The sequence below is a fragment of the Athene cunicularia genome, assembly GCF_003259725.1.
Source record: "Athene cunicularia isolate RWA chromosome 20 unlocalized genomic scaffold, athCun1 chr20_part1, whole genome shotgun sequence".
In the NCBI taxonomy this organism is placed as follows: domain Eukaryota; kingdom Metazoa; phylum Chordata; class Aves; order Strigiformes; family Strigidae; genus Athene; species Athene cunicularia.
The window spans coordinates 14,208,345-14,235,817 of record NW_020799125.1 but is presented as its reverse complement, the minus strand read 5'-3'; the positions used below and the strand labels follow the sequence as shown (position 1 = coordinate 14,235,817).

At 39.0% G+C, this 27,473-nt stretch overlaps 1 protein-coding gene across 1 annotated transcript in view; it reads left to right on the top strand.

The window, feature by feature from the left end:
* Positions 1–717: 717 nt before the first annotated feature.
* LOC113487519 (ubiquinol-cytochrome-c reductase complex assembly factor 1) overlaps positions 718–27,473 on the top strand; it is a 47,287-nt gene continuing 20,531 nt past the window's right edge. Inside the window, exons 1-6 of the mRNA XM_026862161.1 lie at positions 718–1,332; positions 2,922–3,026; positions 7,383–7,490; positions 10,330–10,402; positions 16,504–16,561; positions 22,977–23,085. Of these exons, the coding sequence (XP_026717962.1) occupies positions 1,312–1,332; positions 2,922–3,026; positions 7,383–7,490; positions 10,330–10,402; positions 16,504–16,561; positions 22,977–23,085 (474 nt within the window). The 5' untranslated portion in view covers positions 718–1,311. The remainder of the gene's footprint in view (positions 1,333–2,921; positions 3,027–7,382; positions 7,491–10,329; positions 10,403–16,503; positions 16,562–22,976; positions 23,086–27,473) is intronic.

Sequence of the window (27,473 nt, the reverse complement as noted above, 5' to 3'; positions counted from 1 at the left end):
TGATGAATTTTCTTTCTCACTTAAGTGTTTGTTAAACTGTTTATGGCAGAGCATTGGATTACCTCAAGAAGTACTTTGTGGTACTCAGCTGAAATGTCTTTTTGGATAGAAATTTATAATTTTCATAATATTACTTGCTGGGTAGTGATGTTATAGAGAAAGAGCAGAAACTAAGTAGTATCACTAGAGTAGAAGTGGGAAGGTATAGTAGTAGTGAACGCTAATCACATATGTCATGGTAGTGCGCCTCTCCCCTTGCAGTTTTTAAAAACCCAAACCAGTTCCCTTCAGCTCTGTGAGGAGTTGAGGAGGGACAGCCTGAGGAGGCTGCACACTGCACCTGAGGGACAGCAGCGACTACGCAGCTACAGGGAATCAGGAATGGGAGCTCAAGTTGGTTTTGTGTCTGTTCTTCCTAATCTAGGGGCAGATCTGCTAGTCTCATAGTTGTACTTCCCCCAGGCACCACTAAGAAGAGTTTGACTGCCCAACCCATCAGGTATTTATACAAATTGATAAGATTTCCCTTGGAGTCTGTTTTCTCAAAGCTAAACCTCTTCCCATGTTGGATGCTTTGATCTCTTAATGATCATTGTGGCCAACTGAAAATGAAGCTATTTTTATTAGAAAAAAGCATATCCATTTAAATAATATACACATTATTTCCAGTATCAATTTGGAATGTGTATGAAGGAGGCAAATACTGGACTAACTTAAATATTGCAGAAAATGAAAAGTGCAGAGAAAACCCTACCTCTTTTCCATATTACCTGACATTTTCATTACAGAAAATATCTTCACTGAAATTTATGGGGACAATATAAGCTCTTGAAATACTAAAATTCTTAGCTGTGCCTAAGTAAGACAAAGATGCATAAAAGCTGAGGGAGTTGGATGAGGGCTTTTTAGGGATTACTCAGTAAAATGAAGAGTGCTTCTTAAGGATTTGAATTTATTGTATAGATCTAAAAAATGTGTGGGTTTATGATGTAGACAGCCCACCATTTCCTTTGACTGATCTGTTTCTGCCATCAAACTTGGGTTGCATGCTTCTACTGGAAGGCAAGATCGTTTTTAAATCAAAATTTATACTTCTGTCAAGTGCAAGTCGGGGCTTTAATCTGAGGATTGCTATATAAATTAATAAAACCTGTGGAAGCAGGAGGAAAGTTAAACTGTTTCTGAGTATTAGGGTGCTTTTCTTCATTGCTAGTCTCTCTGTTCCAGAGCTGCCAGACTGGAGTATCTCAATGGATAACAGCATGCAGTCGATTATTACAGACAACTCCAGTCCAAGGCCAGTGTAGACGGATGCTCTATGGTATTTTCCAGGTAGGATATCAGAGTATGTTAAAGTGTGTAAGAAATGGGATAAACTTAAATTAGTAAGAAAAAGTAATGTTTTTTAAATAAAGAGGCTTCCAAAAGTGATGTCTTCACTGTTTGTGTATGGCTTAACTATCAAGGCAACTTAAAAGCTTTCTGCTGCTAGAAGGGTGAGCTCCCACTCTTTATTACATAGTTGTCTTCATTCCAGGTATGCAGTCTTTTCTGGGATCCAGATGATCTGTCATGAATAGATTAAATGCGGAAGTCCAAATGTAGATGTCATGTTTTCAAAGCAACTAGTCCCAATTGCATGTATTTTCCAACACTTTATTTTATAAAATGTCTCCACTGTACAGTAACCTTGGACTTTGTTGTACTGATGGTATGTTTATCTAGCACAGCATAACATTAAGTAGCGTCGTTTCAGTGGAAAGCACTGCTTTGCAGTTTTGCTTCCAGTTCTGTAATAGCGTTCATAGTGTCAGATTGTGTCTATACATTGTAAATGAACTAGAACATCATGTAACAGCAGTTAATAATAGAAGTGAAAAACATGTAGAAAATGGGAATAGATGCAGGCTATCTGTACAGAATTAGACTATATCTCTTGGTGTTTCCTTCTCACGTACAATGAAATGGGATGAGAATAAGCCTCTTCTTTGTCCTCCTATATATATTACAAATTGTATGATAGAGCCATGACTTACAGAATTGGAAACTTACCTGTAAGCTCTTTGGCTTGGAGATCTTTTCTCAGATAATACCTTCCAGCCCTTGGAAAACTGCCCATGGTTTTGTGACACAACCATACTATTAAAGCACTAGTCCATATCAAGTAACATACAATGTTGGAAGTAGAGAAGGAAATGAGCAGTTGTGAAGTTGATTGATAAAGCTGGGGCTTACTCTGAGCCACCAGTAGATTCAGTAGGCTTCTGGGACTGACTACTCTGAACAAACCAGCATAGTTACTTTGTCTGAATTATTCATAAACAAGTTACTGCTAATCTTGTTGTGCTGGGAGGCTATGCATCTTCTTACGTGGAGATCCCATTCACTCCTACTTGATAGTTTTCTTTATTGTGCAGTATGTCTCTAGTACAAAACACGTGGTGTGAGGTTATAGTGGTTGTAGTGCTAGCTTTTACCCTGTAATTTGTTTTTCTCAAGTCCTGGCCACAAAGACAATTGAATGGACAGTTATAGATTAAAAAAAGCGCATAAACTCTGTTTCTCTGCAAGTCCAGGGAGAGGAATTTTTCTTTATTAAGAGACAACCCATAATTGGAAGTAGTGTGTGAGAAAAAGAAAGCACATAGCCTGTGGTTTTTGAGTGGAGTGTTGTGTCAGTCCATTCCATCAGTATGTTTACAGTATGCTAGAAAATGTGTGGTGAGGAGCATTAAGCACAGACAACCATTTTGTTTATAACAGTTATGATAATAAATTTGTGCTTTTTGTGATATAAAGTTTTTCAGCATTAGACTGAACTGTAACTTGGAAGCAAACTAAGGGTAATTGGTGTAAAGTTAAGTGTTTACTAGTCAATGGTCTCTCAAATTTTTTTTCTTTTCTTTTACCATTTTTACCAGAGACGCAAGACTGGCCAGTTCCGACTATCTAAATCCTGTGGTGGATTGATTCAAGCCAATGGAGCCATTACACAGCAAAACAGATCGTTTTACAATACAAATCAGGTTAGAAGAGTTTGATGTTTCTATTGTCAGAGGGTACATTGTGCTAGGGATTATACAGATACAGGTAACAAAACACTTTTCAAAACATGTAGGAGATGATTCAACTTTTTTATAACAAGTTTTAGTATAGCGGGAACAATAATTTGCTCTCTGTTCCTTTCCAGGAAATGAAGTGCTAGTATAGGAAGGTGCAGTTACAGTTGGGTTATCTGGGGTGGAGGTTCCAATGATAAGCCTGAGGGCCTCTTTCCAGTGAGGAAATAAACTAGATTAAGGAGAGTCGTTATTGGGGTGAGGGACAGGTGGTCCTTACCTTTAAAAAGGGAAACACAGAAGTTGCCCATACATATTAGAAGTGACAAGATGTTTCCTGATTCTTTAGCTTGTGAGTAATGTGTAACGACAGTTTTGCTATTTTCTAAACACAGAAAATTGTCATGCAAACTACTAATAATGACTAATAATTTATTTACTGTTCATCTGTAGGATTTTGTTGTTTTGTGGTCTCTACATCTCCTATATTTATTATCTTTTGTCTTGGAATAGTTTTCTGGACCATGAATCATGTCCATTAGCTTAGCACTTCATCCAAGGGAGTCAGCATCTCTCAGCTAATAAATATCCTGATCTTCCTCTTGTTAACATAGAGTGAAGACAATCCAAAATGGAATGTATGCATGAGAAACAAGAGGACAGAAGGAAAAAGAAAGTTAGGGATTGATGGGTAAATCTTGTATAAAAGCAACAATCCCAGTTTGCTATCTGCCTAACTGTGTATTTTGCTGGTGTAGAGTTAGAGGTAAATACTAAGAAGTATTTTAAATTGGTTTCTTTGACATGGATAGACAAAATGAAGGAGAACAAGGAGATGTGTGGAAGGAGAGAACCCCTGGCTGCTGTTTGCATCTAGTTCTTAACTAGAGGTTTTTGATTTTTTAGTCAGTTTTCCAGTGTTTCTCAGCTGGTGAGGGAAACCAAACATTCTGCAGACAAAGAGATTGAAGCACATGAAATGTTTTGCACAATTTACCTTGGCCAGAGCTGAGAGTAGAATCCAGAGAGCTAATCTAGCCTCTCAAACATGGTGCATGCCCCTAGTCCCTGTGCCTGCCTGAGCCACCCCTCTTATACCTGAACAAGCATCATTTGCAGAGCAGATCTGGGAGAGCGACAGATGACAAAATGGTAGATTTAACAAGCCAGCAGTGCCATGAAGATGGTCAAGGCAGGGGTCAGAGACTTGATTTTGATGTATTGGAAAGGGCTTCAAAGGTTGAAAGATGGATTGGGAAACTTCCTAGTTAAAATAGCCGTAGTATAAGAAGCCAGTCAGGATTTATGACCAGAGAGGAACAGTTTACAACAGTAGGTAAGGTTTGAGGTAAGTTTTTGGACTGCAACCTCATTATTTTGAATAGAGGAGTACTTATTAATCATTGAAATGTGAACTTGACTATGCAGTCCTGATGGGGAAGTGGTTTAGAGTTAATAGTGAACTCCAATTGTTTAATTTTTATATTTGATGTCAAAATTAAGAGGATTGTTTGCTTTGAGCACTGGATTTCAGGTATTGAGACAGAAAGTCATCCTGAAGTGGGCTTATGTGCCTTTCAATGTATTGATGAGCTTGTTTTGAGTGAGTTAAAAAAATGTATTTTTGAAGTTTCCTCCGTATGTATCAGATCCTTTAGATCTGATTTTATATATGCTTATAGGACTGTTTAATTGCCTTTGGCTGTGCTCCTAGCATTGGCCAGATGAACTGCATAGGCTGAACCAAACACTCACTGCATCTCTTGAGCTAGTCCAGGCAGACTTGCATAAGAATGAAGCAGCAATCATGGCATTTCTTAGAAAAAGACTATTTTCCAGTCAGTTATTTTTTTTGATGAAGAGCTAACAACAGCTGAATCAAGATAATTTTGGTTTTTAACTTAACTTCCTCTGCATAGTGAAAAATCTGTACTGAGGTAGACTTCATAATGCATTTGTGGATAAGAGGCATGTAGTAAAATTGATTTGCCTAGATTCTCTAGGGGTTTACTATGATTTTGATTCCTGTGGAGGAGATGAAAGTTGATTTTTATGAATTTGGTACAGCAGTGGTTACTGGGATGCAAGTTCTGCATTGAGCATGCCCTGTCATTTCCTGGCAGGCGGAGGCTTATGGAGCTATCTTATGAGGTGAGGTTAGGTGTCATTTTTTGTGTTGAGGAGCAGAGCGGTGCATGGGATAATCCTGAAGAGAAAGTACTTAAAATTGATTTAAATATTCACGTACACATTTCTAGACTTACTGGGTCCATCACATGTGACAGAGGGTGGGAAGATGCCTTTGCAGACACTTTTGTCCTGGATGATAATAGGGGACTTGGTGAACAGGTTTAATGGCCAACATATAAAACAAGGATCTGAGTATTAAAGGAGGTCCTGGACAGTGTTACGCTGTCTTACTGGGTGACAGTTAGATATTAGAATGGTACTGAGCATGTTTACCTGAACAATAGACATGAGTTTTTCAAGACATCAGTAGCCATCTATGGGTAGTACACAAGTGCAAAGGATTTTATCTCAAATGCTAAAGCTTGTGTGTGTGTATATATATAGGGATTGATTATGTCTCAGAGCTACAATTTTTGTCACCTTTACAGTTAGTTTTTAATTAAGTATAGCAACTTATGCAGAATATGTATCTGTATTTTAATATATATTTATCATTCATGCCATTTCAAAATTTACTATACTAGTGCTAGGAAAGCTGTAGAGAATATAGCCGGAATGATCAGAAATGTGAAAAACTCTCAGTATGAGAAGAGGCTATTTTAAGATGCTTCTAAACTAAAGAGAGATAACTAATGTGTATATGTATGATATTGCCCTCTAAAAGTCATACAAGATGCCAAAAAAGGAAATAGGAAATGGTTATTTGTGGCTTCTTATAGGAGATTTGGGAGCATCCGGTGAAATGACAAGGTTGGAGTTAAAACAGTTAAAATAAGGGAATTTTTTTTTCACATAATTAAACTGTGAAACCCATGTACCACAACTGTGGGTTATAGAGGTTTAAATGCTGGGGTGCTAAAGGTGTATGCAATTGTAGCTGCCAAAAATGAATGTGTGGATGCATTTTCTAGTGCAGGAATCACTGTCAAAAGCTGGGCAGGTACCCCCCAGGAAACTATGGGGGGTGTACCGTATTTCTTTGCTTTTGTGTCTCATCCAAGTATCTGCTACTGGTCCTTACTGGAGATGGTGTGCTGGTTGAAGTGTTTGTTCTGGCCGTATATGGCAGTTCTTATGTTGCTAAATTGATTCCCTACTAAGAAAATTCTTTTCTTAGTGTGTTCATGTCTTAGGAGGAAGTCTTTAAGGTAAAATTCCAGCAACTTAAAGCAATTTAATATTTCTTTCGTCAGGGAACTTTCTCCAGTTATAATGGCTCTCAGCTGTATTCCTCAAGTATGTGTAGGAGATTCATGTGTATTAGATTTTGGTTAGATGGGTTAAAAGTAATTTGTTGATAATAAAATGTTTATATTGCATACTTAATTCGTTAGAAATTGTTGGAAGTGTGGGAAAAGCAAAACAGAGAAAAAACTGCGAAACACATATTTCCTATTTGCTGGAGTATAAATGGTAATTGCTGATGGCTGATTGCCGCTGCCAGAATGCTTAGAGGCAGAATACCATAAAGATTTAAGGTGTGTAGTTAATCCGGAAGGGAACGTTTATCTTCATGTTCACAGGCACTGCAAATCATTGGGGACTAAATACTTCCCTGATCTAGATTTTGTGCAAGTACCATTTAGATTAACTGTAAGGGAAGTAACAGTCTGGGTGAGCTTTTTAGTAAGAATGGTGAGTTCATGTAGCTTCATTAGTTTGAAGATGGAGTTGATTGGTTTATATAATATACAATTAGAATATGATATGCCTCTGAGAGTGAGAATGTGAAAAAGCTTTATTTACTCTTTTACTGTGATTTGTTTGCTTGTTTTATCTGCAAAAGATTTAAGACCAACTAAAGACACGTATCTAGAAAGAATATGGGAATCTAGAATGGGAACCATATTTTGGAAAGCAGGTTTCTGTACAAACTATAATATTTGAGTCAGAGCTTCCAGTGGGATGCTTTTATCTAAATGGTTATGCAGTGTTTGCATTCATAAACAGAAGAATATCACATAGGAAAAACAGTGTAATATTTTGCAGAGAAGACCTAAATATGTATTTGATTTGTTGAGCAAAGAAAGTAAACAGTAAACGTAAAATTTTCTGTTAAACTTGTAGCTTTTCTGAGATGATTTGTCTGATTTAATTGCTAAGACTTAAATATGTGATATTTAAATTTTGCAGCATCTTTCTGGAAAAGATTCCGTGCAGTCATCTGAAGAGAAAGTGGGTGCTTTCACAAGGATAATAGAAGCAATGGGTTTCACAGGACCACTGAAGTATAGCAGATGGGTAAAGCATTTATTTAATAATTCTTTCAGTTGTTTGATACTTTCTGAGTTATAAAAAGCAAACAAAAAACCCCAACTTTTTTTCTTATGATAGGAGCAGTACTTAATGGAAAAGTTCTAATTCTTAAATGTAAATTCCTGTTTTGTTATATGAGGATTAATAACCCATAGCTTGAACTTTCCTTGATCTATGTATTGCCATCATTGCCATAAGTCTGTAGAGTCTTAAGCCTTTCTTCATTTCTTCAGATATTTTATTTTACACTTCATTTGTGCATCAAAGACCACAGTAACAGCCTTACTATCTAAGTCAAACACCTGCATAGACCATCGCCTTGTCTCTAATAATTGCAGTTATCTAGAAAGAATTTAATTACAGGAAAAGCATAAGGTATTTGTCTCATGTGCTCCTCCAGCTTACATCAGTTGTCTGTTTCAGGACTTCCTGCATTTTTCTGTAATATCTGTCGTTGGATTTTTCTGTTATAGATTTGTCCAGTTGCACTTTGAACTCTTGTAAGTTCATAGCATCCATAGTATTCAGTATCAGGGAGTTCCATAGCTTGAATACCCACTGGGGGAAGAAGTACAGTTGTTTTCAGTTGGTGCCTTTTAATTTTGTGCTTAAAATAATGGTGATTATTCTTTCCTTTAAGTGTATGTTCAACACTTTCCCTTCCACTGATGATTTTAGAGACTCATATTCTATAATATCTTAGTCTTTTTCTGGATTGAGGAGACTTAGTCTGACTTGTTTCTGTTATTGAGGCTCTTTCATGTTTTGATTTTTGTTGCCCTTCTCTGAACCTCTTTTAGTGTTCTGTATTTCTGTGACAGGGGGGTCTCCCAAACAGAGGTAGTGAGGTATGTTACAATTTGGGTTGGAGTTGCTCTTTGTTAGTAGGTAACTGGGACAGAGTCACAAATAGATACTTCTCTTTTGTTTTTTTTAAAAAATTCCTTTCATGAAGTGGTTGATTGACTAAATGCGAGCGTTTCTGTAAGAGACACTTTCAGTTCCTTATGCAGAAGGAAAAAGGGATGAAATTCATAATTTTTTTTTCTCTGAACTAGGACACAGTATAAAGGAGTGAGAAGAAAAGGCATCTTAAAGGAAGGGCTGAGCCCAAGTGTGCAGGATTTAAAAACCTAGAAGGTTCTTTGAATATCTGCAAGGCAGAGTGGACCTCTACCAAGACTGATTTGAAACTGCTACTGATTGCATCTCACTCCTCAGAAATAAAATACAAAGAAAAGAACTCGACACTTAAGGGGGTTAGGTATTTTGGTTAGAATCAGTTGCTTTTAATCAGGTGATGGTAAACCTCATGCAGGAGTAGTTTCTCTTCCATGTGCTTGTGTACATATTGTTGTAATAAAAGATTCTTGTTAGCTCTAAGTGTTGATTCAGAGTTCTCCTTAATTGGTGCTCTTTACTGCCTGCTTTTGGCTAGGGAACCTGGGTTGGAGAGAGCTATTTTGTGGTTAGGGCCCAAGAGACCTGAGTTCATTTTTGGCCTTGCCAGTGCTCTCTGTGAGATCTTAGGGAAGTTTCTTAATATTTCTTCTTTTTTTCCATATTCCTCTCCCTTCCCCCACACCTCTTCTACACCCTAAAATTTCCATGGTTAAATTTCACCGATTTCTCCTGTGTTACCTGCCTTATTTAAGGGCTGGATTGCAGGGACTGTTCTTTACAATATGTTTTTAATGTCTAGTAATGCCTGGTATGGGGCAGTGGCTTTCACCAGGGAGATCTCTACTCCCAGGCCAGGCAGCGTTTCCTTTAAAAAAGAAACCTTCAGAACTCCAGTAAGTAGTATAAATTATTTTACTGCAAGAAGTTTAGATGTATACTTGATTTTTGACAGAAGCCTGAGGTTATTGAATAAGGAAAATAATGGCGCCTGTGTTTCCTCAGCAGATCAGTTACAACTTCATTATTTTTCTTTTGGTTGGAGGAGACACAAATAATTACTTTGAAAATTTGAAGTGCCATTTGACAGGCATAGTGCTTATCTTTGTAGTATAAGGAGCACTGAGATGATCCTTTGTATATGGCACTAAAAAGAAAAAGAAAAAACCCACAATCCAAACCCAATCCTCCTTCCTGGTTTAGGTGGGTTCTGGAGTTATAAAATGTGTTGTCTCCCCTTGATGTTAGTAATCAGGAATGGCTGGCAGCTCTTCTCAGTAAGGTCTTTGCTGTCAGTTATCATGCTTTTTGAAGCTTCAGCACATGTATTTTTGTTACAGTGATGCACTGGAGGTGTTTCTAGTACAGTTGGCAAGCCAAGAACAAAATTAGAGGTGCCAAAGCACCTAAATATGCCTCATGTCATTCATCATTTGGGGTTTCTTTCTCACTTGTGAAACTTAGTTGGTCAATTTTCATTTTTGTAGGTAAAAAGATATTTTTAGGACATGTCTGGTATGTCAATTCTTTAATATTTAAAACTTAGATTATACTAAACACTGTGAGTGGTATACATCAATTAAAGTTATTGGAGGAAATCAGGAATTGGTAATTGGCATCTTTGGAGTCTCTGGAAGGAAAGCCATTTCATTTGTTATTCTGTAGTGATGGTATTATATTAAACTGGATTTGGAAGGGTGTTCAAGAAAATTTAGTAATTTTTTTACCCTTAGGGCAAGATTGATTATACTCATGTCATTCCTGGGATATACAATAGTTTAATGTGCTCTTGAAAATTCCAAGTGACTGTGATTCTCAGAAGTAGTCTTTTCAGAAAAACATAGTGTATGTATTTTACAAAACCAGTAGTGTTCACTAGCTCTCCTGATGAATATTTTAAGTATTGTCTTTTCTTTTTCTTTAGAAAATTAAGGTAGCAGCTTTGCGCATGTACACATGCTGCGTGGAGAAAACTGACTATGAGGAATTTTTTAACAGTAAGTACTTGATGGTATTTGGACTACTGCCTTGGTAAGAGAACTTCTGATGAAAGTTCATTAGATATATTTATACCAAGAAATATGACAGCAAAAAGACTTTTCAGACCCTAAAAGCATGTGGTTAACTAGAAGCTGACTGTACTACAGTGTTCCCTTATGCTCTGAAGTGGCAAGGGTTCAAGTGCAGACTCTGGAGTCTGGGATTGTTATGTTTCGCCCACTGCAATGGAGAACAAGAGCAAGGGGTAGGATAGGTAAAACCCAAAACATCCTGGACTTCGAAGGGTATTGCCTTTTTTATTACCAGGGTGGTGTAATGTAAGGATCCAGATATCTCTTCCCTTTTTACTGTGGTCAGATGATGTCTATCCTACTCTGTCCCATGACCAGTTGTGAGAAAGTCCAGTATAACTGGGATGCGGATATGAGAACTGTGCCCATCCACTGATGCACAACTTTTTTTTCAATACAGGGTCAGCTTGATCACAGAGTCCTACTTGTCTCTCTTCCTCATGTCTGGGGAAGTTTTGGTTAGAATTTAGAGACTTTCTACATTTTACTGACCATGACTGCATTAAACCAGGACACATCTCTTGACTGAGTAGAAAGTACGACTAGAACAGACACACAAGTCCTCCTTTAAGTATATAGGAATAATATTGGCTTGAATTGGGATGGCTTTTCCATGTTGCACACAGTTTTTTAGCTATTGGCTAAAAAATATGTTGCTGCTTTTTTAGTATCTAATCTGGCTAGTGAATGGGGAAGATGTGTTCTTGAGACTTATATAAGCTTCAGTAATATTTTATTCTTATGTGGATTATTTCTTATGTCAGTGTGATTTAGCTGGTAGTAAACTCATTGCCTGGATCTGGCCTGTCACCTGAATTCCTGAGCTACCAAATGCTTTCTTAGGGCTTTACAGTGCACCAGCACAGGCTGGGGCTGCTGCTGCTGCCTCTGGAGAGATGAGCTGAAGGGACATCTTCATGTGTTCATCTAGTGCAGAGCTTATTGAAGGTGGTTTGGTACATCATGTTGCTGCTGCTGCAAGATTTTCCAGTGGTTTTCAGGAGGTTTTCCAAAACTGTGATGTGGTTTCAGCAGTTTCAGGAGTGAGAGAACTCTGTGAGCAGTAGGATTCATCATTAGGGATCAAAAAATTAGAACCTCATTTTTCCTGTGCACACACCTCTCCCCAGCTGTGTGTCCTCTCAGGCTTTCTCATATAAATTCTCTTCTGTTTGTCAGAATAGAGGCCTCTCAAATAGAGGTTCTTCTATTTTTAACTGGTGTTTCACTGTATCTGCTTAACAGGTTGTGTATAAATGTTGATATATAAATGTTGCCCTAGATTAAATTGTAAAGGAATTTCAAAACATGTCTGTGAGGAAGATACTGGCACAGATTTTCAGGTTCAGTACTGAGTAAAATTGCTTCAGTTGTATTCTTGATATTGTCTTACTGTTTTAAAGAAAAAATTCCCAGAGCTCCCCCTCACTTCAAACATATTGCAGACAGCAGGCAGCCTCTCCTTGAAGTTTCACCATTTGCTCCAGAGTGTGCTCATTGCTCCTTTTGTCTTTCTACTCTGTAGTACAAGTTGTAGCCAGACCAACTCTGAATTTACACCCAGGGAAACTTATGTTTGCATTGCCTTGAGGCTGTTGTTAGGTAAGGAACAAGATACTTTGTTTTGCTGAGATTGACAGAGTGTGTGATGCACCTGTTGCTGTTATAAGAACACCTGTGAGGTTGGGGGTCGATGGTTGTGGTTCCAAAGAAGTAATTGTTTTCATATAAAAACAGATATAAGAAGTTTGTTACTTCTGTCTACTTACAGTTTCAGTTGTTTGTGGGATTAGCTCTAAAATTTGACAGACATGTGATCCATGCTTAAAAAGTAGTTCCCCTAAAACTACTTTTAGGTGAAGACTGGGGGACACAGACTGTGTGTGGGATGGGCAGGAACCTTTTAAATTGATTTTGCCAATGGTGAAGATTTAGGCTGTGGTTCCATGGGCAGCTGAGTTGAAGTAATGGCCAAAGGGAAAAGGCTCACTTCTCCATCTTCCTCTGCCTGTGTTGTGGACACAACAATTATCATGTCCTCTGTTGAACTGTTTAGGTCACTGAAAGAAAGTGGTTGGGTTTTTTATTGACTTACTGTTTTGCTGTGTTAGTGAATTAAAGTGGCACATGAATGGTCTGATGGACAACAGCTGTGGCATAAAGTAGGTGATAAGGAGTACGGAGAGAGGGGAACATGGCATGAAGCAAGGTATCCAACTTTCAGTTCAGTCCACCATGTCTTCATCAAACTACATCAGTCAGCTGTTTTCTTCTGTTCTGAATTATTCCTTTTTCAAATAAAGATGAGCATTGCTTAATTCAGGACTGCAGCACGCTCCCAGAAGAGCAGCCTTCGGGTCTAGTAGGAACAGGAATCAGCTAACTCTTCAACTCTTTCCCTTGCTGATGCAGCAAGCAGAGGTGTGCCTGAGACTATGCTGATGTGAGTGCTGCCACCACATGATGAACTGCACTGCTAAGAGTAGTAATGGTGCTGCACAGGACCTGGCCAGGTCTGCCTGAGCCAGAGCTGACTGTATGCATTGTATGTGTCCATACTGATTGTCTGTAGACCTAGCGGTGTATTTATGCTTTGCTGCCCCCAGCACTTCTGGCTCTAGTTGCATGGTGTTGCGATATCCAAGTGAACTGCATAGAGTCAGCTCTGGTCTCTGGAGAGCTTATTAGCTTTTTCTCTGCCATTTGTGAGAGTTGTTATCCTACTGAGCTGGCCTTGGGAACTGTACATCCATGCATGTGTAAAAACACTTGTGGGCTTGTTAACCCTGTGTGATCAGAACTAGTTCTTAATGAGCCTTCCTCAGTGTTTCTGGACATGCTTTTGTGATGTGGTTATGTTGTGGCATGAATAACAACTGCAGTGTGACCTGATGGAACTTGGATTGGGATGTGGGTTTTGTCAGGTAGTTCTCTGACAGAGAACATTAATTTGACATCCTAAAAATATGGGAAAATATTCTTAAAGGTGCCCTTTGTTAAAAATCCTACAGAATCTGTTGAAGCTTGCACTTTGGAAACTAGCATAGTAAAGACTGGATAGTAAGGTGTTGAGGACTAGGACAATGATAGTGTTTCATGCCCTAGGGCTATTTTTCTACTGCAGTGCATTTTTGCTGATATCTAGCAAAATTTCTGAGACTTTCTGTTATGCAGTATGAGCCCTGTGAACTACTACCTTTCTCTGTATTAATGCCTTAGAATAGCAGTTCCCAAAATATAGAGCATAGAAATGCAAGTCATGAGGCCACTGTAGGATATAAAGGAGGTGTTTTAGTTGACACTCTCTAGTATTATACTGCAGTTCATTTTATTATACCTGCCATTCTGTTGTCTCTTTGTTTTCTGATCATCCGTTGACAAAACTTTTGGGAACTCTGCTTTAGAGCCTACATCCCAGATGTCTGTGCTGTGCTGCTTATATGGAAGGTGGAGATGTTTTAGGACTCCAGTTGTTTCTTGTTTAAGGGAGAACAGAGTAGTAGTAGAGGGAATAGCAAAGATTACTGGTGCTAGGCTTTCTGTGCACAGAGCTTGGGTAGTTCTAACAAAATGAAGGAGGTAGCCACCTGTGAGGAACATGTTTCATGCCTAACCTTATACTTGAAAGGTCAGAAGAGCTTTTAGGGTCAGGTGGGTGTTACTGAGAGCTGAGCTGAAATTTGTCTGATGAACATGGGGTGTAGGGTTACCTTGAATTCATCTTGAACTGTTAGTACTTTTAATTGTGCCAGTGTCATGCAACTGCAGTAGTAAAGAGCTGGCCCTGTCAAAACAGCCTTTCAGATGGCTCCTCATTGGGCTGCCAACCAGCTTGAAAGGGCTGGCATTTACCTGCAGGATTCTGGATTCTTCTGTCTCCCTTAGCCCATCAGGTGGCTTGTTGGCAGCTATCTGTCATGCTCAGGGATAGACTGACATAGTATGCCTGTTTTTTTTTTTCAGGATGTGGGGATATTATCCTATTGTGTCCTTCCTAAAATTGTGGTAGTGGCAAAGGTCATCTGTAATGAAAGAAAGTCCATGTTCAAGGTTTTCAGCCCTTATGTGATGAATTATAGGTACAGGATATGACTGGAGGAGGAGGTATGTCCTCGTAATGCTGAGACATTTAATGTCTGTTATCATACGCAGACGTGTAAGCAGGATGTATTCTGTTGGCAGAATAGATTTATTCCCCAGCTAATTATAATCATAGTAATTTCATAGGTAGCTTTACCATCAGAATACACTCAGATACAGATAAAATGTCTGAAGGGAATAATTTTCCATTTAATTATAGGATGGATCCTTCTCCCCAATTAGTTTCCCAGAATAAGGTGTTCTAAAATCCCAAAGTTTAGAATTGTATTCTTTTAAAAAAGCTGATATCTGGGGCCAGCTTGTTGCTTTAAAGGAGCCATCCCTCCTTTAAATTTACAATGTAGACAGTCCTAATATAGAAGTTAAAAAATGAATTATAAAAATAGAAGTGAAACACTTGGAAAATTAGAGAAAAAATTCTTCCCTCCTGGGTACTGAATAGGCCTTTAAAAACTTTCCGGTAGTAGAGGTGTGAGCTTTACTTTCCACTGAAGAGTGATTTCTGTGGTGGGAGACTGATACATGGTAACTTCTGCTTCAGAAACCTCTGTCTGTTGAATCTTGTCTGTGGAACCTTCAGTTAATTAAAAGGTTTGATTAATGCAAGCATTGTGTACTCTTGTCCTAATTAGAGATGCCTTGGCATGCCTTCAGGTCTAAGTAGTTATTTCTAGGCACATGAACTATTTCTAATAGGAATGAGGGAGCCGAAAGGGGAGAAGGGTGAGGGAAACTTGTGTTTAATCTCCAAACATAGACTGTTAGTGTCTTTATACTGTCTTAGAGGTGCCATAGGTGATAGATGGGCACTGATGCTGAAGCTTGGCACCTCCTAGGCTCTGATGAAGTCATCTCTCTAAGGAGGGAGGAATAGTGATGATTTGCTTGGTTCTTCTGGTGGTTGCCTGACCGTAGTTGGCATATAAAAAGAATCTGAAAAATATTGCTTCATGGTCCAGGTGAATCTCCTTGATAGTACTTGAGAGCCAAGAAGTGTAGGAGTCAGGAAGGAATATATTCCACACAGAAAAAGTAAGGTTGACTTCCTTGGGGCATATCTGACTGGAGAGTCCATTTCTGAATGCTCTCTGGCCTTCTTAAAGCAAGGTTTGAACACTCCAGAAGATAAGACCCAAATGCTGGGTAGGCCAAGGTGACTGTCAGATCCTTCTCATTAGAAGTACCCCTCTTGAAAACTTCTCCATGAAACAGATGTAGTGTTGACTTTCTAGGATGAAGGTTTGAGAATGACAGGAAATGAAGGGCTTAATGTGCACATTCCAAGCATGAGAAAGAAGAGTATGGTTTCTCTGTCACATAGCCTAATTCACATCCTGATGGCACATGCAGATCCATAGTGTGAACATGCATATGGACAAGCCACCTCTGGGAAACCCAGTGGCTGAGTAGAGCTAAACCTGGAGACATAAGTTGTTTCTGTGATTGGTTGGTGGTTTTGATCCTAATGTAGAATGGATACAGGCAAGGCACGCTCAGCTGTCACACTGTTCTGTCCCTGGCAGGAGGCAACAGCACACGTTAAAGGAAGAGTGTAAGAATGGAGTAGAGAATCTGTTGATACTTCCCCGTTACACTCTGCTGCCTTGGGACTTCCCAGGCTAGAAGCCACATGTTTGTCTTAATTCTCCATTTCAAAATTTTTCCCCCCCTGTAAATGTAAAAAGTGAATTCTGAATCATGAAGTCTTTCAGAATTTAGAACATCATGTGGCTGCATGTTCTAGAGTTTAAGCACAAGTGTGACAGTAGATGGTGTTTGTTTCTGATATGTATCTACTGTTTAGGGCTAGAAATTAAATTCTTAAAATGTATCCAGATCTTTCAGTGAATTTCTGTTAGGTGCAAAATGTGATTAAATTAATATTTAGTTGGTGTTTGTGTTTTTTTTTTCCCTCTCCTATCAAGGGTGCCAAATGCCTGATACTTTGAATTCATGGTTTCTAGTAGCCCAGCTTCATGTCTGGTAAGTGCAAAGTAAAATAGTAATATAACTGTTTTCAGGAAATAGTGATATGTACCTTAATGTGAGAAAAAGTAGGCAGCATGGTTACTGATAACAGTGGTTATGTTCAATATACTAATTACTGAATTTTAGCAGTTTTCCACTAAAGAACAAAAAAGTCCCATAGGGAAGCTAACATATTTTACATCTCTAAACTCCTCAGTAGTGAAATGATCTTTGCCATGAGTTTTCTAAAAGCCTTGCTCAGCCTATGTGGAAAAATCTTACTGGGGTGTTTTAGGAAAAGTTTAAATTTATGTAAAAGTCATTTAAATTGGGAGAATTTGTGGTGACTGAAGTTGCTGCTCGTCAGAAGCATTTAACAAATTATAGCATTGGCATTTATTCTTGCACCTCTGAAATGTGCATACAGGTTGGTGAATGCCAGCTTGGCTACATCTAAAAATATTTAACACTTTAAACATTAAGATTTTTCCTTTTTTCATTTGTGAAAGTACTAGCCAAAAAAATCAGGTTTCAACTAGCATTACATACTTGTAAAGGTCAGAGGGATGCACAAGGGAGTACAGTAATTTTTGTTAAGTGCCAGATCTTTCAGGAAACTGAAGTCCATAGACTTAAGTTCAGTTATCCAAAGGCTGAAAGGAAGTTTGTACTGAAATAGCTGCACTTAAGCATAGGCCCCTTATTTCCTTGCCTCCTTTTTTTCCCCCTTCTCTCCTTTTAATTTCCTGTCTCCTCAATACATTGAAAGATGGGGCAACTCATTCACTAAAGGATGAATAAATTAGCAGAACCACTGAAATTATAATCAGTTAATGAAATCAGTAGAATCAAGGAAGGGAAACCCTTGAGATTTGCAGTTTATTTATTTCTTACTGTTCCCTGGGAAAAAAATTAGTTGATAAGCTAATCGTTCATAACAGTATTTGGAAAAGTACGGCAATAAATATTCAAAAGCAAACAGTATCTGGGGAAAAACAAAGAGGGGTGACATGAATCTGCAAAGAACACATGTTTTTTCTCATCATCTTGATTTTTACATTGACAGGAAGATGTACCCTGTGATACGCAGCATCATATTCAACATACATAGTCATCTTGCATGACAGGCATAAAAATAAACAAGGGGACTATGATAAAGATGAAACTGGTATGGGATAGACACAAAAAGTCTAAAATCATTGGGGAAGGCCAAGAGTTGCCACCCTTTGAGCTGGTGATGTTAAGGAGACAATGAGGGAAATGGAAGTACTTATGTTTAAGATACGGTGGACAGGTTGACAGCAATATACTATACAAGCAGGAAGGAACCAAATCCCTCTACTTTGTACAACAGCAATGAAACTTCGAGTGTGGAGGTTAGCACTAAAGGTTAACTTTTCCAGGGTCTGTGTGCCTGGCTCCTGGCAGCTTGACCTAAGGAGTGGTGTCATTCTGAACCACAAATGAAAGATCCAGTTTGATATTTCCAGGCTACAGAGAAGCCTGTGCTAGGCCAGCTCACTGCCTGGGTCATTGGGGAATGATGTAGGTTTTGCTTGTGGTCAGCTTAGACCAGGATTTTTCCATGACATAATTTTGCTTTCACGGTCAGATTTATTGTAAACCGATGTTCTCTGGGATTCTCTTTCTTTAATCCATTTGACCTCAGTAAAAGGGGGAGCGGAACGTTAACTGATTCTGCTAACTCTGGGAAGACCTAGGACACCCTACCCCTGTCTGAAGGCTGCAGTACCTCTTTCTTTCCTGCTGGACCTTTTGCCTTAGAGGCTGGAAACCTTCCTGATCTGGTGGCCAATGACCTGACCATGTAGATTCTGATCACCATCTGTTAAAGTGCTCCTGTTCCACCTTGCAGTGCAGTCTGGATCATTTTTCTGGTCTACTTCTTCCCTCTCCTTCAGAGTTTTAGTTTCAGCTGATTCAGAGTGTCTTCTGGAGCTGGGGAAGATGAGAATTTTTCCTAGTTTGGTAAACTCTGCCTCCTTTCTTACTGTTGTCATTGCCCATCATGTTCTAGTCAGCTGTGTTTCTATGCTTCTTGCATCCCACGTTTGTAGACTTAAGATACTTGTCAGAGCATACGTTCTCGTGTTACAGATTTTGGTGAGTCCTCTGTTTGAATCTGGCTCTTATTTTTTCTTGCCTGTGAAGAGAGTTTTCCTACTTCCCTCCAGTCAGAAAGGGGAGAAATTCAGGCTCTTGCGTTTAGCCTCTGCTTTTGCTAACTTCTTTCAAGGTAATGTTCCTTTAGATACACTCCAGTGCCTTCCAGTGCAGTGCTAAAATGATACTTTAGTAAAGCTACATATCAGTATTCTTTCCTGAATGTCATGGTCTTACAGGCTGTCTCTGCTACTTCATACCTTTGATGTCAGGATGACTCTTTCTTTTACATTTAGAAGTCCAGACCTTTTAGAAAATCAAGCTGTTCATCCAGACTGCTGGGTTTGCCTCTTCCCATGCGGTGGCAGTCTAAATAGAATATTGGCTGTGTCCAGAGCTGTTATGAAACTGCCCAAAGAGATGACTTTTGTGACTGTACTAAGAAATGTTTTGGTGCGGGATTTATCATGTAGATACCTAGAACTCCATTTGTATTATTAGCACACCAAGTACAGTGACATCTCTAAAGTGTTTAGAATCAAAATAGAGTGGTGGTAGAATTCCTGTTATGAAAGACTCAAAGATACGTTGCAAGAATTCATCTGAGCATTGTTTCTCATAAGGAAATCTGCACTTGAGAAATTGTTGATAGTCTGAGAGAGTCCAGAGGAGAACAAGAACCACCAAGTATGTAGAAAACAGTTCCTTCAGGAAAAGATTTCTCAGATTTGCATGGAGAAGACTGAGGATACTATACTATTTTGAAATGTGCTGCTTCAGAAGAAAGGTAATAAACTGTTTTGTGGTAGAGAGGGCAGGCAGAAAGGTGTTTAAATTACATCAGAGGAATCTTGCTTGAGATTTGTTTTAAGAACAAGTTTACCTGGGATGTCTTAGGCATTTAGTAGATCCTGCCTTAACATGAGGGAATGGGCTGCATGGCTTGAGCGAAGGCACCAGGGGAGAGGGAGACTCCACAGCCATGCTCGGTTCTGTTAGTTTGTACCCCAACAAAGTCCTGTACGTGACTGTAAATGCAGTAGTTGGTGAACTTGCTAGGCTGAGCACAGGATAACATGTAGACCTAATCATGAAATGTTCAGAATTCTGCTTGTCACCATTATTCATAGAAGTGTGTGTCACAACATATAGCTGATGACAGAGTAGATTCAGGAGCTTCCTTCTCCCGTCCCCCAAGCTGTTGGCCATTCATGAATGGGTTAAACAGAACAAAACCTTCCGGACTTGCTGTTGATACTTGTGGTGTTAAGCCAGAGTAATTTATCTGAACAAGTATAACATAGCCCCAGAAATAATTGCTCTGGAGCAACCAAGGAAGCAGGAATGAGTGGGCAGCTGCAGGGGATGGCAGGAAGCTCTGAGTGGGCTTTGGCCTTAGAAGTCTAAAGTGTGATCACACCTTGACTGCATGGCACTGAGCCACCTCACAACAGTTGACAGGGTGGTGTCAACTACCGCTTCTGGTGTTTAAGCCGGTCTGTTGGCACTGCGGGAATACTGACAGAAGCAGTTATAGCTGAGGCTGTTGTGGGAAACTGCTACATCTAATCTAGGATAGGTGGAGTTATAGAGGCTCCTGTTCCTTTTCTGGCAGCCTTTCATATCATTTTCTTCTAACATAATCTCTGCATAACTTAAATACAGCAAAAATTATCCAACCCAACAAACGTCAGGTAGACATCTCTCTAAAGATGGTTTGGAATAACTTTTCTTTCATGGTTTGATGAAGATGAGTCAGAATTTTACTAAACTACAGAACAGATTCTGTAGTGAAACGATAAAAAGTTTCACACTGTGTTGATCTAGTTAGAGGGTTTATAGTCTTTAAAGAGTCTGCGTCTTTTAAACCTCAGACAGCAGGTGTAGTAACAAACTACCAAATTTTCAAATAAACTGCAAAATTCCATGATCTCACTCATGGTGCTGCAGAACAGCTCTGTGACAGCACTATGCATCCAAACACAGAACTGCCTTTTAGGCTTTGTGGGTAGCAGGTTTTACTCTGAACACCACTCCAGTACTGCTCATCAGTGACCAATTGTTGACTCTTGGTATGTGCACTGCTCTCTCCTGCTTCACCACCACTGAAGGCAGACTGGGTAGGAACCAGTATTTATGCTCGGGAGTAGGTTCTGTTGCCAAGCCAGTCTTAACTTTTTCCCCCCTGAGCTTGTGTATTCAGCAAAAGAAGTTTAAAAATGCTTTTATTAGCCCAAAACTAGCCTTTTAGACTGAGTCTTTTTCACTTCGACTAGTTAAGAGTGGGTAAAAATTTGGGATACAGTAGCACTTACTAATTAACGTTTTCAGATAGCTCAGTTATGTGAATGCACAAGAGGAACAAAGGTTTTGAAACTGCTGGAAGTAAAACACAAAAGTTCTGAGCTCTTTGTGCATTTGTTTGTGGAAGGACTGGTAACTGGACAGCTGTTCTCCGAGTTCTGGACCACTGTTTTAGTAGAAAGCTTTGTCATCTTTCTGTGAGCAAGATGAGACTTCATTTCTTGATACTGTCTTAATTGCATTTGTTTGCTGGGACAGTGGTGCTGTTAGATACCAAGTTGTCACTGCCACATTATAAATCTTGGGAATTCTTACACAGCTCTTTCCTGAGACAGAAATTGCCAGTCTTCCTAATGTTCCCTTTGCTGCCTGCTGCCCTTCCCCTTCTCTCTCCACTCTCTACCCAGCTTCTCTCAGTCACCCCACCCTTTGATCATCAGTCTGCTTCTCATGCCTCAGTCTCTCTCTCCATCTCTGACCTCATTCTGCCTGGCTTGTGTGGGAGCCCGAGCTGGCCTCTTGCATGGCCAGTGTCATTTTCAGAAGCTCTCCATCTAGAAATCAGATTCTGGTCCATGGGCTTTTCTTCTTTCAATTTTGATGTCTCAGTTGAATGGCCCTTGTAAATGACTTAGATGTATGATTATAATCAGAAAAAAGAATATAGGAATAATGCAGTTTTTGTTACCTTCAGTTTGTTTTGACTCATTACTGGCAATAAGTTTTGCTTCCTTTACAGACTGAAAAATATCTTCCGTTTACAAATCAGTAGACAAGATAGAATCCATCATAAAGATTAGCATCTGTCCTTTTACAGGTCAGCTCAACAGACTAGCTTCAAGTGTTTATGACTCTCCCTGTTCAGCTGGCGTTCACAGATCACCAAATACTTTTAATGCCTGTAGAGAGGCACAGATCTTATGTCCACTGAAGAACAGGTTAAAAAAACCCCACAACCTTTTTAATTATCTCTTGTGTCACATTCACTATTGTTGGTATGCAACTGCTTCCAAGTGACCTCCAGCAGCTCTGCTCTGTTTTTTCATAAGCTGCGAGAAGAATTTCCTGCAAGCAGCCTCTCACCTATAGCTTGTTTCTGTGCAAAGCAGTGACCTCTTTCAGCTCCAGTGTTTGAGCATCACCTCATCTCCAGTAACTCAGTCTATCCTGGACGGGCATGTCTGACTCATAACACAGGTGTAGAGCTGATTAGTGAGGTAGAGAAGGTGGGACTGGTGATGGGACTGGTCTCTTAGTTTAGTGAGGGATTAGCCTGTATTTCAGTTCATGCTGTTTACAGGTGTTGTAAAAGAAGCAAAATAAAAATTTTTGTTCTGATGATTTTTTTTTTAGACAAAACAGCATCAGTGAAGTTCAAGTAGCTTTGATGCTTACAAAAAAAGTAAACCAACTCAACCTGGTATTCTCATTAAGATCTCACAATGCATTTACAATTGTGAGTTCTTCTAGCATGTACTGCATGTAGGGGTTTTGCCAAGTGGTTGGAGATGTATCCAAAGCCCTCTTTAGTTGGATAACTTAGGACAGTGCTAATGTGAAGTCTGTAACTTGCTTAAATGTTCACAGCTTGGCTAGTTTGGACTCTTAGAGCACTTTAGTATGCTAAGCTGAATTACATCTGGCTTGTAATATAGGATTAGACAAGACATTTTTTCCTGCTCCAAAGGGTGATATTCTTAAGGCTGAGGAATTTAGGTTGCAGTACTGTTTAACTAGATTACAGTACTGTCAGCCAGAATAGGGTCCACTGTCACTCTTCCATAGCTAAATTGGCCAAAATCCAGCAGATGAGCTCTTGAGTACAAACAGAAGAGTTTCTGATAGTTTGGGGGGGGGTTTTTTAGACATCTGTGGTGTTTTTTTCCTGATAACAAAAACAAAATTGTAGGGAGAATCTTAACTGAACTTAAATATATTTAATTTACTCTTTACATCTGAAGGAAAACTAGAAATGATGAATTTGGTGTTTATATTCTTGCAGGATGTGTCTGCTACGAATGAAGCAGGAGGGTCGCACAGGGAAATACATGTGTCGCTATATAGTTCACTGCATGTGGGAGGACGTTGAACAGCGTGGTAAGGTGATGGGGGTAAGTCATCTTTGGTGGTGATAATCTTGATGATTTCACATCTTTCAGTGCTTTTGTAACTTTGCATATCTTAGAAAAATGCCTATGAATCAACCTGTAGCTGCTTGCTTATTTATTAGTGTAAGCTGCTATATGTAGCCCTTACTCCTGACCATTCACTCCTGCAGCTGTACTGCCTGTTGTACTGAGCCACTGACCTTGTTTCTGAAACTGCACCACGGCCTGGGTGAAGATACTGCTTTGTCTGAAAGTAATTAATTTTCCATGTGCTTTGCCATGTGATTGTAGAAATGGATGCTGCTAAAGCAGAATGGGCATTTGCGGATAGAAATAAGCAGATGAGTTAGGGAGAAACGTGACTGGTGCCAAATGTATAACTGCAACTTAACTAGTTTTGAGATTTGAGTTTTCTCTGCATCTAGGGTGTTGAGTAAAAGGAAACTTAAGAGACAAGGTTTTTACATTAAGTTACTGTACATGACTATAACGAGTCACTAGTTTATTTTTCATTTGGATTCTTCTGTATACCTAGTCTTTATCACAAATAAAACATTGTAAGGAGAGAATAGCTCCAAGGATAGTTCATTTGCAAGTTTGAAGGAAGAACAAGATTGGATCTTTTTGGCCTGTTCTGAGGAAGGTGATGCTAGTTAGTTGTAATGGTCATTTCTGGCCTTAAAGTCTGTAAGTGTGTTTCTCCAGCCTTGTGTTGGTGATGGTCTTCAGAGGAGGCAGGGCCCAAGGGATCGAAGGAGGAGATAGTTTTCATAACCCCAGTGTCACAGTGGTGACAGGGGACCCGATACATTTGAGGGTGCCTACATTCAGGGAACTTCTAGTGGGAGAATAGGGCTGGGAAAGATCTCCTGTGTTGTGGAAAAAGAATTGTTCAATGATTAAATAGAGGTTTGTCTGTGATTAAAATAAATTGTACTGTTAGAGAAGTGACAGTTTTCATAGAGCAATAATGGCATATTGTCAAGTCTTAGTTGTCAGCCATATTTGGAGAGGCTGCTACAGTATCCCTATTGGTGACAAACAAGGGAATTAACCAGTGAGTTGGGATTTGGTATGTGATCCTGCTAGTAATTCAAGAAGCTTCTCTGATCTTTTATTTTGTATGTGGTTTTAGAAAGTGTTGATTTTGGTGCAGCTTGAGTTATTCCATCAGCAGTGGCTCTCTTCATAATTGTTGGAAATTTCATAGCTTTAGTATGTTACAGCTTGCTTTTAAAGAGAAATCATCCTCTTAATCTTCTTTTGGATTCAGTCTAAATTCAGACATTTTAGAATTTCTTTCTACATTAATGGTTTACATAGATTACAGTATAGGAATCTTCACTGTCCTGGTCAGATACCATAAGGCAGTGTGAGTGAGCCTAGACAAATTAGATGATAGTACTAGAGGAGAAGTTTGAATCAAACAGCTTACACATTTTTGTCCTTATCCGATGCCTTCAGTGTCCTATCAGTGGTTGATTCTGCTCTCTGTAGGAACTGGAGGCAGCTCAGATCTTCATTCTGGGTATAAATTGAAGGCTGCTCTTATTGAAAAGAAAAAAAACAAACCACCAGCACTACCTAGCCAAACACTCCACCTCCCAAAGCCCCCCAGAATCTCTTCAGAGATCTTTTGATTCCATCTGTGCAAAGAGCGAATGCTGCTTTGAAACAGGAAATTATTTCTCTGTTCCTTTTCATCCTCATTTTGCCTTATATGAACTAACCTCAAATGCCATCTTGTAGTTTTCCTTGCGGGATTTGAAGCAGCAGCAAAGAGAAGCAGAGCTAGTCATTTGCTACCCTTACAAGGATACAGAACTCAGAAATAAAGCATGGTCTAAGTTAGACCTGTATCAAGATTTTTTTTCAGTAAACTCTAAGAAAAAAAAAAAAAAGACAGTGCTTACAGTCAGCTCTTTGTAAAGGGAAGCAAAGGGTTTCCGTTTCTGCAAACTAAACTCTTCCATAGCTCCCCAAAATTCCTCAAAGGGTAAAAAAACTCCACTATCCTTATGTTTTCATGCAATCTGGAGCCTCAAATGTTATTACATGCATATTATAATTGGTATGGTTGCTGTATGATGCAACTGTAAGGAGAGCTCAGGTTGTTTGAATGCCATTCATTCTCTGCCTTGGCAGGTTAGGCATCTTTTCAGTTTATCCTTGAATTTAAATTTCGTAATCTTTGTTTGTAGTAATGAGCATGCCATGTAATAATGAACAGGCTTAGTTTGCAATAATATGATTCCTATAATATACTTTTGACTGTAACCTAGTGTTAACATAGCTTTTATGTGGCAATAGCTGATGCTAAAATGAAGTATGTACACATTTAAAGGCTTGATCTCAAAAACAGTTACATCTGTGTGTATATTTAATATAGTTTAGCTGCACAGAGGCCCATTGATTTTAATGAGACTCCTTGTGAGAGAACGTGAACTCTTGAGGTAACAGCTTACTAGACCAGGCATTAAGGGTGTGTAAGAAAGCATAGATTGTAAACTTGGAAGTTAGAAATGTTCTCTTCCCCATAGTGTTTGTGAAGGCATAGGGCTTTCATAATCTTCTAGTGGGTTTTTTTCCTTTCATCTTTCCATTATTCCTAATCTATCATTCATTATTTTGTCAAGATGAATTAACTTTTTTGTCTCTTCTAGTAGTATTTATTGTACGTTAGATTAAACTAATTTATGCATTGATGTTTGAAGAGGTTAGCTGTTCCCTTGCTCCTTATCATTGCTTTATTTTCCTTCCTTGGTGCTAGTGATCCTAGTTTAATATACTACTTCACCCATGCCCCACAATGAGCAGTTCCTGTTTCTGCCATGCTTGTTCACTCTTCTTCACTTACTTTCCTCCCCGTGCCCCAGATGTGCCCCGATTGAACTCTTTTTCACATCTCATCTTTAGCAATAGCAAGGAGTGAGAAATAAGTAAAGGGCAGTTAGCCTGAGTGTTAGGATCTACTTACTAATCTTGGTGTATTTGTCCCTAATGGTTCTAAAATGAAGTTGACATAATGACAAAGGGTTTGTGAGCTGATTGAGGAATATGTGTAACAGCTATTTATTTTCAAGTAATTTAGTCCTGCAATCAGTATATATACTACCTCCAAAAGAAGACAACATTTATGTTCCTCTGTTGACGCTTTCAAATTTCAGAATCTGAGCCTTTGTCAGAAGTAAGTTAAATGAAAAGAAACTTTACTGAACACTTTTACAGCACTAAGTTAGTGTCTAGGATATTCCATTCCTTACTTTTTGTCTCATGTAGGGTATCAAAGGTCAGTATTTAACTCTGATTGGTACATTCTTCTATTGTAGTATAAGTGACAGAGCACCTCTGTAAAATTGCTAGTTGGATGCAGTTAGTTTAACTTGTTGACAGACAAAGCTGTAGTTCCTCAGCTTGTTTCCACATCTAGCAACAATTCCAACACTTGATGCAGACAATGGATACTATATTCCTGAATTGATATTGATGGTTTATTAAAATATGCCATCTGCTCTTAAATATACAAGTTCATTGGAGCTGAAAGTGATAGAATGTAAGGCATTTTAACTACTAATTTACATCACCTCCAACTCCAAATGGAGTTTGTATTATTTCAAAACCTGGTTGTTAAAACTGCTGAGATCTAAATCTCAGCTACAAAGTTTTGGGACCTGTTAGCCTGAGCTCCTTCAGCACTCCTGAATGTCGGCAAGAGTCAGAAACCAAAACTTGACACAGCTGTAAAAACACACAGAGAGCCTGTGGCCTCAGCAAATTCTACTGGTGCAGGCATATTTCAGATATAAATTTTACTCTGCTGTCCCTAGTACTAATGAAGTCAGTTTCTTTTGGTGGGTTTGCAGCCAGGTGTGTCCAGTTCTGTGGCTAACCAGTGCTCTTGACTTAATTTTTCCACTAGTGACATTTCTATCAAACTTTAAAAACAAACAGAAAAATTGGCTTGATGCAATGGCTCAAAGTGTTAATAGTAACATTAGGCTGGGTAAAAGACTTCCTTTCGATCTTACTATGCCAGAGATCTCCACCTTGTGGCTTGCAGTGAATAGATTTATACTATGCAAGCTGGTAGCTGCCTAATCAGTTTGTAAGGGGAATTCAGTCAGTGCTAGAAGTTGCTGTGATTTGTCTTCCTAACAGAGCTCTTTAGCACTCTGAATATTAACCTTACTGACCTGAGTATTGTGTTTTAGTAACTGTGTGTATATAAAAGCAGTTGTTATAAGTTTAAGTGTTTTTTTAATACCCTTAGCTGAAGCTGCAGAGTTGATCAGAAGGACTTGTAGGTGATGGAGTTCCCTGGAATGGGATTTCAGCTGATAATCGAACAATAGATATGAGGTAAAAAAAAAAAAGACAACTCCCCTTCCCCT